Source organism: Salmo salar, unplaced genomic scaffold, assembly GCF_905237065.1.
Source record: "Salmo salar unplaced genomic scaffold, Ssal_v3.1, whole genome shotgun sequence".
Lineage (NCBI taxonomy): Eukaryota > Metazoa > Chordata > Actinopteri > Salmoniformes > Salmonidae > Salmo > Salmo salar.
This window is the reverse complement of record NW_025548412.1, coordinates 18304-38158: the sequence shown is the minus strand read 5'-3', so window position 1 is coordinate 38158 and position 19855 is coordinate 18304. Positions and strand designations below refer to the sequence as shown.

The 19855-nt window shown below is 38.9% G+C and overlaps 1 protein-coding gene across 7 annotated transcripts in view; it reads right to left on the bottom strand.

Annotated features, from left to right (window-relative positions):
- LOC106591190 (NACHT, LRR and PYD domains-containing protein 12) overlaps positions 1 to 19855 on the bottom strand; it is a 59912-nt gene that overhangs the window by 22173 nt on the left and 17884 nt on the right. For 5 of the 7 annotated variants that reach the window (XM_045712344.1, XM_045712347.1, XM_045712346.1 and 2 more), the window contains one exon: positions 19117 to 19564. The exons of 1 other annotated variant lie outside the window; for it this stretch is intronic. In XM_045712344.1, coding sequence (XP_045568300.1) covers positions 19230 to 19564 — 335 coding nt within the window. In that variant the 3' untranslated portion in view covers positions 19117 to 19229. Of the gene's footprint in view, positions 1 to 19115; positions 19565 to 19855 lie in introns of those variants that run through there. One more of the 7 variants, XM_045712349.1, reaches the window with a different exon arrangement.

The window sequence follows — 19855 nt, the reverse complement described above, 5'->3', positions numbered from 1 at the left end:
TGTAGACTATAATATAACCCCATACCCTACCTCACAGCCCTGTAGACTATAATATAACCCCATACCCTACCTCATAGCCCTGTAGACTATAATATAACCCCATACCCTACCTCATAACCCTGTAGACTATAATATAACCCCATACCCTACCTCATAGCCCTGTAGACTATAATATAACCCCATACCCTACCTCATAACCCTGTAGACTATAATGTAACCCCATACCCTACCTCATAGCCCTGTAGACTATAATATAACCCCATACCCTACCTCATAGCCCTGTAGACTATAATATAACCCCATACCCTACCTCATAGCCCTGTAGCCTATAATATAACATTGATACATATTGACTAGGCTGATCAATATGAATCAGCATCAATGTAAGGAAGCCTAAAATGATCATTATTGAAAGTTGAAATCAGTATTGTAATAACTTAACAATTCTGCGGATGTCTTACTGCCTAAATCACCTCTCTCTGCGATGGCCTAACTTCTCCAAAACACTTTTCTACATAAAATGGTAAAAGAACGCTACAAACCTCAGAAACATTTTTCTTCGACCGACAGTGTCCAGTTCTGCCTCTACTTCCTTATAAATGTACTTCCTTGTTTCAACACAGTGGGCGGGTTCAACAGGTATAGGTTTATGTGAAGACACACAAACACAAAACACACTCGCAGACAGACACATAGATGCACACACACACACTCTCCTTCCCGCTAACTTTAGACCATGTGTATGCACAGTTTCTAGTGGTTGAAGTATTGCATTTCAAGAAGGCAAGTAGATTAGTATTTGGTGTAAATGTGGGATATGATGGACACGCTTATTCATAACAATAACAAGGTCAATAACAAGATGTAATCATTTGCTGTTAGTGAGAAGAGAGAACATCCATTTAGTTTATCTTTGCATTTTAAAATAATTATAAATAGCCATCTATTTCCCAGACTTTTATTTATTTCGTTTCCATGATCATTGCATAATAAATTCCTCACCTTTTCCGTGATGTTTTCATTCTCACGAGGTAGCATATAGGCCTACAACGAGGTTACCATTCGTCCCATCTCTCGTTTAATTGAACCCACTTCACAGTAGTAAATAGATAAGCTATTTCAAGTATTTTGCTCTATGTAAAATACCAGGGCCACATTTGTAAACGTTGTCTACACACAAAATATGCCACAAAACATGCATGTGCCAGTTTTCACGCAAATGTTGTCATTTATAAAAAGTGAACTTGACATGAGAATTTGCTAATCCTCCCGCTAACTTTAGACCAGGCGTCCTTCCAGTTTCTAGTGGTTGAAGTCTTGCATTGTAAGAAGACAAAAGTAGACTAGTAGTAGCCTGGTGCAGATGGGGAATATATGACGAGACTCTTATTCAGAACTAAAGAACAGGTAGACCTGGCTTAATGTAATAACAGGATGCAATCATTGGCTGTTAGTAAGGCGAGCAAAAACGATGTTTCTTTACATTCTATAATAATTAGAAGTAGGCATACATTTCCTGTTATTGCAGAATAAAGCCTATACTCACCAAATATCATATAGGCCCAGGGGTGCCATACGGGGGAAAAACATAGGACAATTCTAAGGGCCTGTGACTGACAGGGGCGCTAAACAAATATTAGAACGTTTGGTTACAAAAATGCAATATTAAAATATTAACCTATCATCATTAATTTAAAAATGTTTTTACAATGTTCTAATAAAACTAACGGTTTATTTTTATTTTCTTGTTTTTGGCAAAAGTAAACATCCAGAGAGCCTCTGTCTGGTTATTGATAATGTTCTTCTACATACTGTATATCTATCTACCTCATTTATAACCAATATAACTGATATGGTTATTGATATTGTTCTTCTACATACTGTATATCAATCTACCTCATCTATCACCAGTATAACTGATATGGTTATTGATAATGTTCTTTTACATACTGTATATATATCTACCTCATTTATAACCAGTATAACTGATATGGTTATTGATAATGTTCTTCTAAAATACTGTATATCTATCTACCTCATTTATAACCAGTATAACTGATATGGTTATTGATATTGTTCTTCTACATACTGTATATCTATCTACCTCATTTATAACCAATATAACTGATATGGTTATTGATAATGTTCTTCTACATACTGTATATCAATCTACCTCATCTATCACCAGTGTAACTGATATGGTTATTGATAATGTTCTTCTACATACTGTATATCTATCTACCTCATTTATAACCAGTATCACTGATATGGTTATTGATAATGTTCTTCTACATACTGTATATCAATCTACCTCATCTATCACCAGTATCACTGATATGGTTATTGATAATGTTCTTCTACATACTGTATATCTATCTACCTCATTTATAACCAGTATAACTGATATGGTTATTGATAATGTTCTTCTACATATTGTATATCAATCTACCTCATTTATCACCAGTATAACTGATATGGTTATTGATATTGTTCTTCTACATACTGTATATCAATCTACCTCATCTATCACCAGTATAACTGATATGGTTATTGATAATGTTCTTCTACATACTGTATATCTATCTACCTCAATTATAACCAGTATAACTGATATGGTTATTGATAATGTTCTTCTACATACTGTATATCATTCTACCTCATCTATCACCACTATCACTGATATGGTTATTGATAATGTTCTTCTACATACTGTATATCTATCTACCTCATTTATAACCAGTATAACTGATATGGTTATTGATAATGTTCTTCTACATACTGTATATCTATCTACCTCATTTATAACCAGTATAACTGATATGGTTATTGGTATTGTTCTTCTACATACTGTATATCTATCTACCTCATTTATAACCAGTATAACTGATATGGTTATTGATAATGTTCTTCTACATACTGTATATCAGTCTACCTCATTTATAACCAGTATAACTGATATGGTTATTGATAATGTTCTTCTACATACTGTATATCTATCTACCTCATCTATCACCAGTATCACTGATATGGTTATTGATAATGTTCTTCTACATACTGTATATCAATCTACCTCATCTATCACCAGTATCACTGATATGGTTATTGATAATGTTCTTCTACATACTGTATATCTATCTACCTCATTTATAACCAGTATAACTGATATGGTTATTGATAATGTTCTTCTACATATTGTATATCAATCTACCTCATTTATCACCAGTATAACTGATATGGTTATTGATAATGTTCTTCTACATATTGTATATCTATCTACCTCATTTATAACCAGTATCACTGATATGGTTATTGATAATGTTCTTCTACATACTGTATATCAATCTACCTCATCTATCACCAGTATAACTGATATGGTTATTGATAATGTTCTTCTACATACTGTATATCAATCTACCTCATTTATAACCAGTATAACTGATATGGTTATTGATAATGTTCTTCTACATACTGTATATCAATCTACCTCATTTATAACCAGTATAACTGATATGGTTATTGATAATGTTCTTCTACATACTGTATATCAATCTACCTCATTTATAACCAGTATAACTGATATGGTTATTGATATTGTTCTTCTACATACTGTATATCTATGTACCTCATTTATAACCAGTATAACTGATATGGTTATTGATAACGTTCTTCTACATACTGTATATCAATCTACCTCATCTATCACCAGTATCACTGATACGGTTATTGATAATGTTCTTCTACATACTGTATATCTATCTACCTCATTTATAACCAGTATCACTGATATGGTTATTGATAATGTTCTTCTACATACTGTATATCAATCTACCTCATCTATCACCAGTATCACTGATATGGTTATTGATAATGTTCTTCTACATACTGTATATCTATCTACCTCATTTATAACCAGTATAACTGATATGGTTATTGATAATGTTCTTCTACATATTGTATATCAATCTACCTCATTTATCACCAGTATAACTGATATGGTTATTGATAATGTTCTTCTACATATTGTATATCTATCTACCTCATTTATAACCAGTATCACTGATATGGTTATTGATAATGTTCTTCTACATACTGTATATCAATCTACCTCATCTATCACCAGTATAACTGATATGGTTATTGATAATGTTCTTCTACATACTGTATATCAATCTACCTCATTTATAACCAGTATAACTGATATGGTTATTGATAATGTTCTTCTACATACTGTATATCAATCTACCTCATTTATAACCAATATAACTGATATGGTTATCGATAATGTTCTTCTACATACTGTATATCAATCTACCTCATTTATAACCAGTATAACTGATATGGATATTGATAATGTTCTTCTACATACTGTATATCTATCTACCTCATTTATAACCAGTATAACTGATATGGTCATTGATAATGTTCTTCTACATACTGTATATCAATCTACCTCATTTATAACCAGTATAACTGATATGGTTATTGATAATGTTCTTCTACATACTGTATATCTATCTACCTCATCTATCACCAGTATCACTGATATGGTTATTGATAATGTTCTTCTACATACTGTATATCAATCTACCTCATTTATAACCAATATAACTGATATGGTTATTGATAATGTTCTTCTACATATTGTATATCAATCTACCTCATCTATCACCAGTATCACTGATATGGTTATTGATAATGTTCTTCTACATACTGTATATCAATCTACCTCATCTATCACCAGTATCACTGATATGGTTATTGATATTGTTATTTTACATACTGTATATTCTGTAGTTCTTTCTCTACATTGACACTTGTTTTTTTTTTTAAATTTATATTATTTATATTGACACAATATATTTCTGATATTGCTACTACGTAAGTAACCATTTGTCTGTACAGTTTCCACCTTCTGTAGAGACCCATCCACTTAGCTAGATGTGGCTGGGGATACAGCATTTCTGTCACATGACCCATCAGTTTAATGTCTGGATTAGCATCATCTAACATTTCTACAATATTTTTATCTGGACACTTTCTGCTTACCTGGGATTGTTCCTTATTGTAGGCTACTACTTTTAGTCTGAATCTTTACTACACTACTCACTGTTTATCACATGACCTCACATGTGAATCCTTAAACAGATGGGTGGGGCTAAGGCTTAAGAGGGTGTGAACAATGCTGAATGGGTGGAGACAAAGGAGAGCTCTCCAGTAGGCGCACCAAAAACATTCAGGGGCCATTTTCACAAAAGTGGGGTTTCAGGTTTATCAACTTTCAAAGTAGAATTACTTTCCCATTGTTCCTCAAATGCAGTGTATGATATACCATTTTGTATCTCTGTCTCTGCTTTTTTTCCAATGTAAAAAACACAATTTCAAATGTTGCTACGTAAGACCGAATCAAGTCTGTCGGTCACATTTAGTTTCAATGCCCATTACCGCATGTCACTTTTTACCGAATTGACAAGAGGGACAATTATTTTTCTACAAAGAAACTAGATGACGTGACACACGTCTTCCTCCGGGATGTGAAAGAGCGCAAATAAATCAATCGCCCATACCCTACCTCATAACCCTGTAGACTATAATATAACCCCATACCCTACCTCATAGCCCTGTAGACTATAATATAACCCCATACCCTACCTCATAACCCTGTAGACTATAATATAACCCCATACCCTACCTCATAACCCTGTAGACTATAATATAACCCCATACCCTACCTCATAACCCTGTAGACTATAATATAACCCCATACCCTACCTCATAACCCTGTAGACTATAATATAACCCCATACCCTACCTCATAACCCTGTAGACTATAACATAACCCCATACCCTACCTCATAACCCTGTAGACTATAATATAACCCCATACCCTACCTCACAGCCCTGTAGACTATAACATAACCCCATACCCTACCTCACAACCCTGTAGACTATAACATAACCCCATACCCTACCTCATAACCCTGTAGACTATATTATAACCCCATACCCTACCTCATAACCCTGTAGACTATAATATAACCCCATACCCTACCTCATAACCCTGTAGAATATAATATAACCCCATACCCTACCTCATAACCCTGTAGACTATATTATAACCCCATACCCTACCTCATAACCCTGTAGACTATAACATAACCCCATACCCTACCTCATAGCCCTGTAGACTATAATATAACCCCATACCCTACCTCATAACCCTGTAGACTATAATAGAACCCCATACCCTACCTCACAACCCTGTAGACTATAATATAACCCCATACCCTACCTCACAGCCCTGTAGACTATAATATAACCCCATACCCTACCTCATAACCCTGTAGACTATAATATAACCCCATACCCTACCTCATAACCCTGTAGACTATAATATAACCCAATACCCTACCTCACAGCCCTGTAGACTATAATATAACCCCATACCCTACCTCACAACCCTGTAGACTATAATATAACCCCATACCCTACCTCACAGCCCTGTAGACTATAATATAACCCCATACCCTACCTCATAACCCTGTAGACTATAATATAACCCCATACCCTACCTCACAGCCCTGTAGACTATAATATAACCCCATACCCTACCTCACAGCCCTGTAGCCTATATTATAACCCCATACCCTACCTCATAACCCTGTAGACTATAATATAACCCCATACCCTACCTCATAACCCTGTAGACTATAATATAACCCCATACCCTACCTCACAGCCCTGTAGACTAGAATATAACCCCATACCCTACCTCACAGCCCTGTAGACTATAATATAACCCCATACCCTACCTCACAGCCCTGTAGCCTATAATATAACCCCATACCCTACCTCACAGCCCTGTAGACTATAATATAACCCCATACCCTACCTCACAGCCCTGTAGACTATAACATAACCCCATACCCTACCTCACAGCCCTGTAGCCTATATTATAACCCCATACCCTACCTCATAACCCTGTGACTATAATATAACCCCATACCCTACCTCATAACCCTGTAGACTATAATATAACCCCATACCCTACCTCATAGCCCTGTAGACTATAATATAACCCCATACCCTACCTCATAGCCCTGTAGACTATAATATAACCCCATACCCTACCTCATAACCCTGTAGACTATAATATAACCCCATACCCTACCTCATAACCCTGTAGACTATAATATAACCCCATACCCTACCTCATAACGCTGTAGCCTATAATATAACCCCATACCCTACCTCATAGCCCTGTAGAGTATAATATAACCCCATACCCTACCTCATAACCCTGTAGCCTATAATATAACCCCATACCCTACCTCATAGCCCTGTAGCCTATATTATAACCCCATACCCTACCTCACAGCCCTGTAGACTATAATATAACCCCATACCTTACCTCACAGCCCTGTAGCCTATAATATAACATTGATACATATTGACTAGGCTGATCATGTAAGGAAGCCTAAAATGATCATTATTGAAAGTTGAAATCAGTATTGTAATAACTGAACAATTCTGCGGATGTCATACCCCCTAAATCACCTCTCTCTGCGATGGCCTAACTTCTCCAAAACACTTTTTGTCATAAAATGGTAAAAGAACGCTACAAACCTCAGAAACATTTTTCTTCGACCGACAGTGTCCAGTTCTGCCTCTTCTTCCTTATAAATGTACTTCCTTGTTTCAACACAGTGGGCGGGTTCAACAGGTATAGGTTTATGTGAAGACACACAAACACAAAACACACGCGCAGACAGACACACACACACACTCTCCTTCCCGCTAACTTTAGACCATGTGTATGCACAGTTTCTAGTGGTTGAAGTATTGCATTTCCAGAAGACCAGTAGATTAGTATTTAGTGTAAATGTGGGATATGATGGACACGCTTATTCATAACAATAACAAGGTCAATAACAAGATGTAATCATTTACCGTTAGTGAGAAAAGAGAACATCCATTTAGTTTATCTTTGCGTTTTAAAATAATTAGAAATAGCCATCTATTTCCTAGGCTATTATTTATTTCGTTTCCATGATCGTTGCATAATAAATTCCTCACCTTTTCTGTGATGGTTTCATACTCACGAGGTAGCATATAGGTCTACAACGAGGTTACCATTCGTCCCATCTCTCGTTTAATTGGACCCAGTTCACAGCAGGAAATAGATAAGCTATTTCAAGTATTTTTCTCTATGGAAAATACCAGGGGCCTCATTTGTAAACGTTGTCTACACACAAAATATGCCACAAAACATCCATTATAGTATTTCAACAATAGTTTCACCTCTAATTTAACTATTTACTGTAATTTAACTATTTACTGTACTTTATATTGACTGTTATCGTAACAAATGCACTGATGTGGTCAAATTATATATAGCCTGTCAAGGCATGTTGCATGAATTCACATTTTCAACATACAGTATATTAGGGGAGGCAGGTAGCCTGGTGGGTAGGAGCATAGGACCAGTAACCGAAAAGTTGCTAAATCGAATCCACAAGCTGACAAGATACAAATCTGTCGTTCTGCCCCTGAGCAAGGCAGTTAACCCACTGTTCCCCGGGCGCAAATGATGTGGATGTTGATTAAGGCAGACTCAGCACCTCTGATTCATGGTTAAATGACGTGGATGTTGATTAAGGCAGACTCAGCACCTCTGATTCATGGTTAAATGACGTGGATGTTGATTAAGGCAGACTCAGCACCTCTCTGATTCATGGTTAAATGACGTGGATGTTGATTAAGGCAGACTCAGCCCCTCTGATTCATGGTTAAATGACGTGGATGTTGATTAAGGCAGACTCAGCCCCTCTGATTCATGGTTAAATGACGTGGATGTTGATTAAGGCAGACTCAGCACCTCTGATTCATGGTTAAATGACGTGGATGTTGATTAAGGCAGACTCAGCACCTCTGATTCATGGTTAAATGACGTGGATGTTGATTAAGGCAGACTCAGCACCTCTGATTCATGGTTAAATGACGTGGATGTTGATTAAGGCAGACTCAGCACCTCTGATTCATGGTTAAATGACGTGGATGTTGATTAAGGCAGACTCAGCACCTCTGATTCATGGTTAAATGACGTGGATGTTGATTAAGTCAGACTCAGCACCTCTGATTCATGGTTAAATGACGTGGATGTTGATTAAGGCAGACTCAGCACCTCTGATTCATGGTTAAATGATCTGGATGTTGATTAAGGCAGACTCAGCACCTCTGATTCATGGTTAAATGACGTGGATGTTGATTAAGGCAGACTCAGCACCTCTGATTCATGGTTAAATGACGTGGATGTTGATTAAGTCAGACTCAGCACCTCTGATTCATGGTTAAATGACGTGGATGTTGATTAAGGCAGACTCAGCACCTCTGATTCATGGTTAAATGATCTGGATGTTGATTAAGGCAGACTCAGCACCTCTGATTCAGGGTTAAACGACGTGGATGTTAATTAAGGCAGACTCAGCACCTCTCTGATTCATGGTTAAATGCGGAAGACACATTTCAGTTCAACTGACTAGGTATCCCCCTTTCCCCATTCTACACTTGACAAGCAGTTCCCTTATTCCACCCCTTGGCACTGTTCGTATGCATGGTAATGGGGCTGCACACTGTCAAGCTAACATTTCTATTGATAAATCTCACACTTTGCGTGGTAATGATCCCTTGCATGGTTTACATACCGATTATCTCTTACGTATGATTAATAAATGAGGCCCCTGGTAATGAATAATAACAAAGTGGATATGAAAACTAGAAAATACCTTTTCTAAGTCTGCTAACATTTCCTCCTAAATTGTTACGAATGTGTAAAAAAAAAGAGAAAAAAAATCACAATCATAGTGGGACTTTTATTTTGAAGGACAATCGCCGGGGTCACGGCCTTATTCTTGCTAGGTCTTGGTTATTCATACTGGTGGAACGGAGGTGAAGTGAAGTAGCAGCACCATCGAGCTATAATAAGAGACCCTTTCCTCTACTTCCTTATAAATGGACTTCCTGTTTCAACACAGAAAGCTGCTGATAGACTGAGGTGGTTGTGTTGATATTCAGTCTCTCTCATGAACCTCTAACAGGAAAGCTGCTGATAGACTGAGGTGGTTGTGTTGATATTCAGTCCCTCTCATGAACCTCTAACAGGAAAGCTGCTGATAGACTGAGGTGGTTGTGTTGATATTCAGTCTCTCTCATGAACCTCTAACAGGAAAGCTGCTGATAGACTGAGGTGGTTGTATTGATATTCAGTCTCTCTCATGAACCTCTAACAGGAAAGCTGCTGATAGACTGAGGTGGTTGTGTTGATATTCAGTCTCTCTCATGAACCTCTAACAGGAAAGCTGCTGATAGACTGAGGTGGTTGTGTTGATATTCAGTCTCTCTCATGAACCTCTAACAGGAAAGCTGCTGATAGACTGAGGTGGTTGTGTTGATATTCAGCCTCTCTCATGAACCTCTAACAGGCCAACACTGCACAATATATTCATAAAATACATTTATGTGGTTTTAAGTTGAATGCCAAATTCTCAGAGCCAGTTAACCAGACATATTCACAGTGAGTATGCAAATACAGCAAGTACATTCCAATAACATCACAATACATGTTTACAATACATATACAACACACGTTTCCAATACATATACAATTCACGTTTCCAATACATATACAATACATGCTTACAATACATATACAATACATGTTTCCAATACTTATACAATACATACACAATACATGCTTACAAAACATATACAATACACGTTTATAATACATATACAACACATGTTTACAATACACGTTTCCAATACATACACAATACATATTTCCAATACATATACAATACACGTTTACAACACATATACAATACACGTTTCCAATACATACACAATGCATGTTTCCAATACATATACAATACACATTTACAATACATACACAATACACGTTTCCAATACATAAACAATACATGTTTCCAATACATATACAATACACGTTTACAATACATATACAACACATGTTTACAATTCATATATAATACACGTTTACAATACATACACAATACATGTTTCCAATACATATACAATACATGCTTACAATACATATACAAGTTTACAATACATATACAATACATGCTTACAATACATATACAATACACGTTTCCAATACATATACAATACATGCTTACAATACATATACACTACACGTTTACGATACATATACAATACACGTATACAATACAATACATATACAATACATGTTTCCAACACATAAACAATACACATTTACAATACATATACAACACACGTTTACAATACATATACAATACATGTTTACAATACATATACAATACACGTTTACAATACAATACAATACATGTTTCCAATACATATACAATACACATTTACAATACATATACAATACACATTTACAATACAATACATGCTTACAATACAAGTTAACAGTACATATGCAACACACGTTTACAACACACGTTTACAATACATATACAATACAAGTTTACAATACACGTTTACAATACATATATAATACACATTTCCAAAACATAAACATGTTTACAATACAGATACAATACATGTTTCCAATACATATACAATACACGTTTCCAATACATGGTTACAATACACGTTTCCAATATATATACAATACATGGTTCCAATACAAATACAATACACATTTCCAATACATGTTTAAAATACATGTACAATACATGTTTACAATACACATTTACAATACATATACAATACACGTTTACAATACATATACAATACATGTTTCCAATACATGCTTACAATACATGCTTACAATCTCCTCCAATATGGTGTAATTTCAGATGGTAGTCCTAGACTTTCCTCATCTCCTCCAATAGGGTGTCATTTCAGATGGTAATCCTAGACTCTCCTCATCTCCTCCAATAGGATGTCATTTCAGATGGTAATCCTAGACTCCCCTCATCTCCTCCAATAGGGTGTCATTTCAGATGGTAATCCTAGACTCTCCTCATCTCCTCCAATAGGGTGTCATTTCAGATGGTAATCCTAGACTCTCCTCATCTCCTCCAATAGGATGTCATTTCAGATGGTAATCCTAGACTCTTCTCATCTCCTCCAATAGGGTGTCATTTCAGATGGTAATCCTAGACTGCCCTCATCTCCTCCAATAGGGTCTCATTTCAGATGGTAGTCCGTTTTCTAATACTCATACTAACCACACTAACTGTACTATTTGTGACGTGATTTGAGTATATAGTATGCTTATTGGTCATAGTATGATATCGTTTAGTATGCCAAAAGTTCCCGGACGTCGTACTAAATTCGCCAAAATATTAAGTTTAAACGCAGAGGACACTACTTCCGTACTTTAGGGCCCATAATGCAATTCTTCAGGAAATGGGCGGGGCTTCACGTTTTCAGATTTGAAGAAAATGGCGGAAAATATGTTGCCGAAGTCCAACGAGAGCGGATACAAATTCATTGTTTTAACTAATTATGACAAATGTTAAGAAAATGTTGAGCAATGTAATAAAGTAATGACTTTTCTAATAAGTTACCTTACACGTTATGCTGGCTGACAATTTGCTAGCTACGTTGTCCTTACGAACCACATATCATATCATTACAGCTGTATGTACCGGTATGTTAGCTACCTACCTAACGTTACAGTAGTTGGCTACTTATACATCAAACGTGCCAGTATATTAACTACAGGTTAACTAACTACTCAACGTTTATTGACTTGATTATTCCCGTCATTCTTAGCTAAATGGTATAGTCGTTGTGCTTTAGTAAATTCTCTCTGGCTCTCTACTCCGATTTCAGAGCATCTCGCCTGAGAGACCAGAGCGCAGAATAATGAATTTACGAGCAGCTCAACACCCGTTGAATATGGCCGGTGTCAGTAAACGTCGGCAAAAAAGCGTAATTAAATTGTTTCCAGCAGCACCAGAGTGCTCAATTCAACCCTACTCCTCGGCCTGAGCGTCCAGCACTCCATATTTAATTTAATAACACACCCAAAGTCGAACAATGTCTAACTAGTAATTTGTTACACTGACTAGCTAGCAAGAGTTTGTATAGCAACAGCATCAACTTCCGGTAGAGAAGGCAAAAAGCTGGTCGGTTACAGTATACCAAAACTAATAGTATGTAGTATATACTCATTAAGTATGTAGTATACAGTATACTAAAATGAACTAATAGTATGTAGTATATACTCATTAAGTATGTAGTATACAGTATGTTAGTATGGGTATTCGAACACAGCTCTAGACTCCCCTCTCCCCCTCATCTCTGCACACTAGACTGTCACCTCTAAACCAGAGACAATCACACAAACTCTGACTGTAGTCTATGGTCACACCCTCAAATGGCACCCTTCTCCTTATATAATGTACTGCTTCCCCCACAGCTCTGGTCTAAAGTAGTGCACTTCATAGGGAACAGGGTGCCAGTTGGGATTAGAGCCTATTTGTATGGGCCTGTATGCTACACCTGGACATGGGCCGGTTTCCTGTATCCATGGTGCTGGGTTGTAGTGTCAGCCTAGTGACCGTTGCTTAGCGACAGACGGAGGACTGATCAGCGATGCAGAATGAACGGAACTGAACTGTTTGTTTTTCTTCACCCTGTTGTTTTGTTTACCTGTTCTGGTTTTTGTTTACCTGTTCAGTGACAAGGGGCAGGAGATGTTTTTGCGTTACTGCTCTCTCTCTCTCTCTGTGTGTGTGTGTGTGTGTGTGTGTGTGTGTGTGTGTGTGTGTGTGTGTGTGTGTGTGTGTGTGTGTGTGTGTGTGTGTGTGTGTGTGTGTGTGTGTGTGTGTGTGTGTGTGTGTGTGTGTGTGTGTGTGTGTGTGTGTGTGTCATTTTTAATGTGTGTGTATTAGATGAATGCTTACAGGCTTCCCAGCCAACCAATGGTGAACAGACAGAAGCGTGGTGGAATACTCACCTGAGTTAAAGGCTGAGTACTAAATGGTACCCTATTCCCTATGTAGTGCACTACCTTTGACCAGTAATGCACTAGATCGTGACTAGGGGGCCATTTGGAAGTCAAACCAAGCTACACTCCTCATGACCCTTGTTGCGCAGTCACTTATGGCTGGGTTTTGGTTAGTCTTTAATCACTGGTATCTCTCTTCTCCACTTGTATCTCTCTCTCCTACACTGGTATCTCTCTCTTTTCTCCGCTGGTATCTCTCTCTCTATTCTCCACTGGTATCTCTCTCTTTCTCCACTGGTATCTCACTCTCTTTTCTCCACTGGCATCTCTCTCTGCATCGATGCTCTCCCTACTTTTAACCTACTTCTCTGTTGTCATTTCTCAATCTCTTTTTACTGTTAAACACTCAGCCTTTAGTCTCTGTCTATACCAAATGGCACCCTATTCCCTATGTAGTGCACTACTTTTGACCAAGGCCCTATTCCCTATGAAGTGCACTACTTTTGACCAGGTCCCTATTCCCTTTGTAGTGCACTACTTTAGACCAGGGCCCTATTCCTATATAGTGCACTACTTTAGACCAGGGCCCTGTTCCCTATATAGTGCACTACTTAAATTATGTATTCAATGTAGACAAGAAAAATACATAATTTGTGTGTTATTAGTTTAAGCAGACTGTGTGTCTATTGTTGACTTAGATGAAGATCAGATCAAATTTGATGACCAATTTATGCAGAAATCCAGGTAATTCAAAAGGGTTCACATACTTTTTCTTGCCACTGTATATACAACAGGTGTGAGTGTGTATTTATATATATACAGTGGGGGAAAAAAGTATTTGATCCCCTGCTGATTTTGTACGTTTGCCCACTTACAAAGAAATGATCAGTCTATAATTTTAATAGTAGGTTTATTTGAACAGTGAGAGACAGAAAACAACAACAAAATCCAGAAAAACGCATGTCAGAAATGTTATAAAATTATTTGCATTTTAATGAGGGAAATAAGTATTTGACCCCTCTGCAAAACATGACTTAGTACTTGGTGGCAAAACCCTTGTTGGCAATGACAGAGGTCAGACGTTTCTTGTAGTTGGCCACCAGGTTTGCACACATCTCAGGAGGGATTTTGTCCTACTCCTCTTTGCAGATCTTCTCCAAGTCATTAAGGTTTCGAGGCTGACGTTTGGCAACTCGAACGTTCAGCTCCCTCCACAGATTTACTATGGGATTAAGATCTGGAGACTGGCTATGCCACTCCAGGACCTTAATGTGCTTCTTCTTGAGCCACTCCTTTGTTGCCTTGCCCGTGTGTTTTGGGTCATTGTCATGCTGGAATACCCATCCACGACCCATTTTCAATGCCCTGGCTGAGGGAAGGAGGTTCTCACCCAAGATTTGACGGCACATGGCCCCATCCATCGTCCCTTTGATGCGGTGAAGTTGTCTTGTCCCCTTAGCAGAAAAACACCCCCAAAGCATAATGTTTCCACCTCCATGTTTGACGGTGGAGATGGTGTTCTTGGGGTTATAGGCAGCATTCCTCCTCCTCCAAACACGGCGAGTTGAGTTGATGTCAAAGAGCTCCATTTTGGTCTCATCTGACCACAACACTTTCACCAGTTGTCCTCTGAGTCATTCAGATGTTCATTGGCAGACTTCAGACGGGCCTGTATATGTATTCTTGAGCAGGGGGACCTTGCGGGCGCTGCAGGATTTCAGTCCTTCACGGCGTAGTGTGTTACCAATTGTTTTCTTGGTGACTATGGTCCCAGCTGCCTTGAGATCATTGACAAGATCCTCCCGTGTAGTTCTGGGCTGATTCCTCACCGTTCTCATGATCATTGCAACTCCACGAGGTGAGATCTTGCATGGAGCCCCAGGCCAAGGGATATTGACAGTTCATTTGTGATTCTTCCATTTGCGAATAATCACATCAAATATTGTCACCTTCTCACCAAGCTGCTTGGCGATGGTCTTGTAGCTCATTTCAGCCTTGTGTAGGTCTACAATCTTGTCCCTGACATCCTTGGAGAGCTCTTTGGTCTTGGCCATGGTGGAGAGTTTGGAATCTGATCAATTGATTGCTTCTGTGGACAGGTGTCTTTTTACAGGTAACAAACTGAGATTAGGAGCACTCCCTTTAAGAGTGTGCTCCTAATCTCAGCTCGTTACCTGTATAAAAGACACCTGGGAGCCAGAAATCTTTCTGATTGAGAGGGGGTCAAATACTTATTTCACTCATTAAAATGCAAATCAATTTATAACATTTTTGACATGCGTTTTCTGGATATTTTTGTTGTTATTCTGTCTCTCACAGCTCAAATAAACCTACCATTAAAATTATAGACTGATCCTTTCTTTGTCAGTGGGCAAACATACAAAATCAGCAGGGGATCAAATACTTTTTTCCCCCACTGTATATATGTGTGTGTGTATTTATATATGTGTGTGTATGAGGCGTATGGACATGTGTATGTCCAGTGAACTACCCAGAAACAAAGACTATATTAACTGGCTCTGTAGCCTATTTCTCTCTCTCATGTTAAAACTCCAGTTAAACAAGAGCATTATGGAACCATTTTAGGAACCAAAAACAATATAATTTCATTGCTATTATTAACAAAGAATTACAGCCCAGTTAGATCAGGGGTGTATTTAAGTCACCCCTGTAGCATAATGGGGGAAGCCTTCAGTGTAATCCTAAATGTTGAGTAGTAGTGTGGATCTAGGATCAGGTCTGTTTCCTAGTGAATACACCCCATGGTGTTGAATAGGAGGGTTGATCTAGGATCAGGTCTGTTTCCTAGTGAATACACCCCATGGTGTTGAGTAGGAGGGTTGATCTAGGATCAGGTCTATTTCCTAGTGAATACACCCCATGGTGTTGAATAGGAGGGTTGATCTAGGATCAGGTCTGTTTCCTAGTGAATACACCCCATGGTGTTGAATAGGAGTGTTGATCTAGGATCAGGTCTGTTTCCTAGTGAATACATCCCATGGTGTTGAATAGGAGGGTTGATCTAGGATCAGGTCTGTTTCCTAGTGAACACACCCCATGGTGTTGAATAGGAGGGTTGATCTAGGATCAGGTCTGTTTCCTAGTGAACACACCCCATGGTGTTGAATAGGAGTGTGGATCTAGGATCAGGTCTGTTTCCTAGTGAACACACCCCATGGTGTTGAATAGGAGTGTTGATCTAGGATCAGGTCTGTTTCCTGGTGAATACACCCCATGGTGTTGAATAGGAAGGTTGATCTAGGATCAGGTCTGTTTCCTAGTGAATACACCCCATGGTGTTGATTAGGAGGGTTGATCTAGGATCAGGTCTGTTTCCTAGTGAATACACCCCATGGTGTTGAATAGGAGTGTTGATCTAGGATCAGGTCTGTTTCCTAATGAATACATCCCATGGTGTTGAATAGGAGGGTTGATCTAGGATCAGGTCTGTTTCCTAGTGAATACACCCCATGGTGTTGAATAGGAGTGTTGATCTAGGATCAGGTCTGTTTCCTAGTGAATACACCCCATGGTGTTGAATAGGAGTGTTGATCTAGGATCAGGTCTGTTTCCTAGTGAACACACCCCATGGTGTTGAATAGGAGTGTTGATCTAGGATCAGGTCTGTTTCCTAGTGAACACACCCCATGGTGTAAAATAGGAGTGTTGATCTAGGATCAGGTCTGTTTCCTAATGAATACACCCCATGGTGTTGAATAGGAGGGTTGATCTAGGATCAGGTCTGTTTCCTAGTGAATACACCCCATGGTGTTGAATAGGAAGGTTGATCTAGGATCAGGTCTGTTTCCTAGTGAATACACCCCATGGTGTTGATTAGGAGGGTTGATCTAGGATCAGTTCTCCCCGGTCCAAATGATTAAGATTATTATTCTCATACACTGTTATGAACCGGCTCATAGCCTGTAACAAAGAGGGAGACAACGTGGAGATAAAGAAAACATATTTATTAAATAAAGTCAACTATATACAAGTTACAATGGGGTGTGTAGTCAGTAGTGGAAGGGAGTGGATGTGTTCACAGATGGTGATAATGAGGGCTGTTGAAAGGTGCCAAAACAAATGAACACAACGAAGCCCCAAAATGCCACAACCAAAAACAACAGTGTGTCTGGGTGGAGAGAGTCTCCTCAATGAATGGGGGAAAGGTGTATTTATCCCCGGGACACAGCCGAGCCCAGGTGTGTCCCATTTCACTGACGACCCTTCCGGCTCCGCCCACCGACATCCTATTAAAGAAAACAAGATCAAAGAGAAAGAATTCTGCAGTCTGAGTGGGAGGGTCGCACAGTGTGACAGAGTGGGAGGGTCGTCACAGTGTGACAGAATGGGAGGGTCGTACAGTGTGACAGAGTGGGAGGGTCGTCACAGTGTGACAGAGTGGGAGGTCGTCAGATACAGAGTGGGAGGGTCGCACAGTGTGACAGAATGGGAGGGCGCACAGTGTGACAGAGTGGGAGGGTCGTCACAGTGTGACAGAGTGGGAGGCTCACAGTGTGACAGAGTGGAGGGTCGTCACAGTGTGACAGAATGGGAGGGTCGTCACAGTGTGTTTGTGTGTGTGTGTGTGTGTGTGTGTGTATGTGGACTCTGTATTTTCGGCAGACAGAGTGGGAGGGTTGTCACACACACTTTTTCACACAATACTGTAAACTGTGTCTCCATAACATTTGCACAGTTATTTTTGTATTTTGTAATCCAACACTGTTACTATCCATTCTACCATTAGGTTGGTACCCCAACACTGTTACTATCCATTCTACCATTAGGGTGGTACCCCAACACTGTTACTATCCATTCTACCATTAGGGTGGTACCCCAACACTGTTACTAACCATTCTACCATTAGGATGGTACGCCAACACTGTTACTATCCATTCTACCATTAGGTTGGTAGCCCAACACTGTTACTATCCATTCTACCATTAGGTTGGTACCCCAACACTGTTACTATCCATTCTACCATTAGGGTGGTACCCCAACACTGTTACTATCCATTCTACCATTAGGATGGTACGCCAACACTGTTACTATCCATTCTACCATTAGGTTGGTACTCCAACACTGTTACTATCCATTCTACCATTAGGTTGGTACCCCAACACTGTTACTATCCATTCTACCATTAGGGTGGTACCCCAACAATGTTACTATCCATTCTACCATTAGGGTGGTACCCCAACACTGTTACTATCCATTCTACCATTAGGATGGTACGCCAACACTGTTACTATCCATTCTACCATTAGGTTGGTACCCCAACACTGTTGATCTGAAGCTGTGACCAAAGACAGGGGTCCAGCTCCCCAAGAAGGTTGATCATCCTGGAACTAGACTCAGTTCCTTTTCTCAACACCATGTCGATGATGTCACGTGCCTTCTCTGCCCTCTCAGCTATCACCTTCACTGACTCCATTTCCTCCTGGTTGATGACTGTGTGTTGCAGGAGTCCGTCCAGCAGTTCATTCAGGACAGGTCTTGACACTCGTTTCACAAACTCTGTCCGTAGAGAACGCAGCTGCAGTTTTGTAGAACCAGTCAGACTGCTCTCAGCCGGACGCCCTGCCCCCAACACAGCACCTGAGAGAGTCAGGTTACAAAATAACTACATTTGTACATTTACATTTCAGTCATTTAGAAGCAGACTCCTAAAATAAAAGTATTGAGAAAACATGATCTTTTACAATAACGACCTGAACATATCACATATTCACATTTAGGGACGGTTTCACAGACATAGAAAAACAGGCTGGGTCATTCAGAACCAGGCTAATCTACATTAAGTCCTGGAGGAGATGTCATTGGGGCATTCAGAACCAGGTTAATCTACATCAAGTCCTGGAGGAGATGTCATTGTTCTTGAAGACAGTA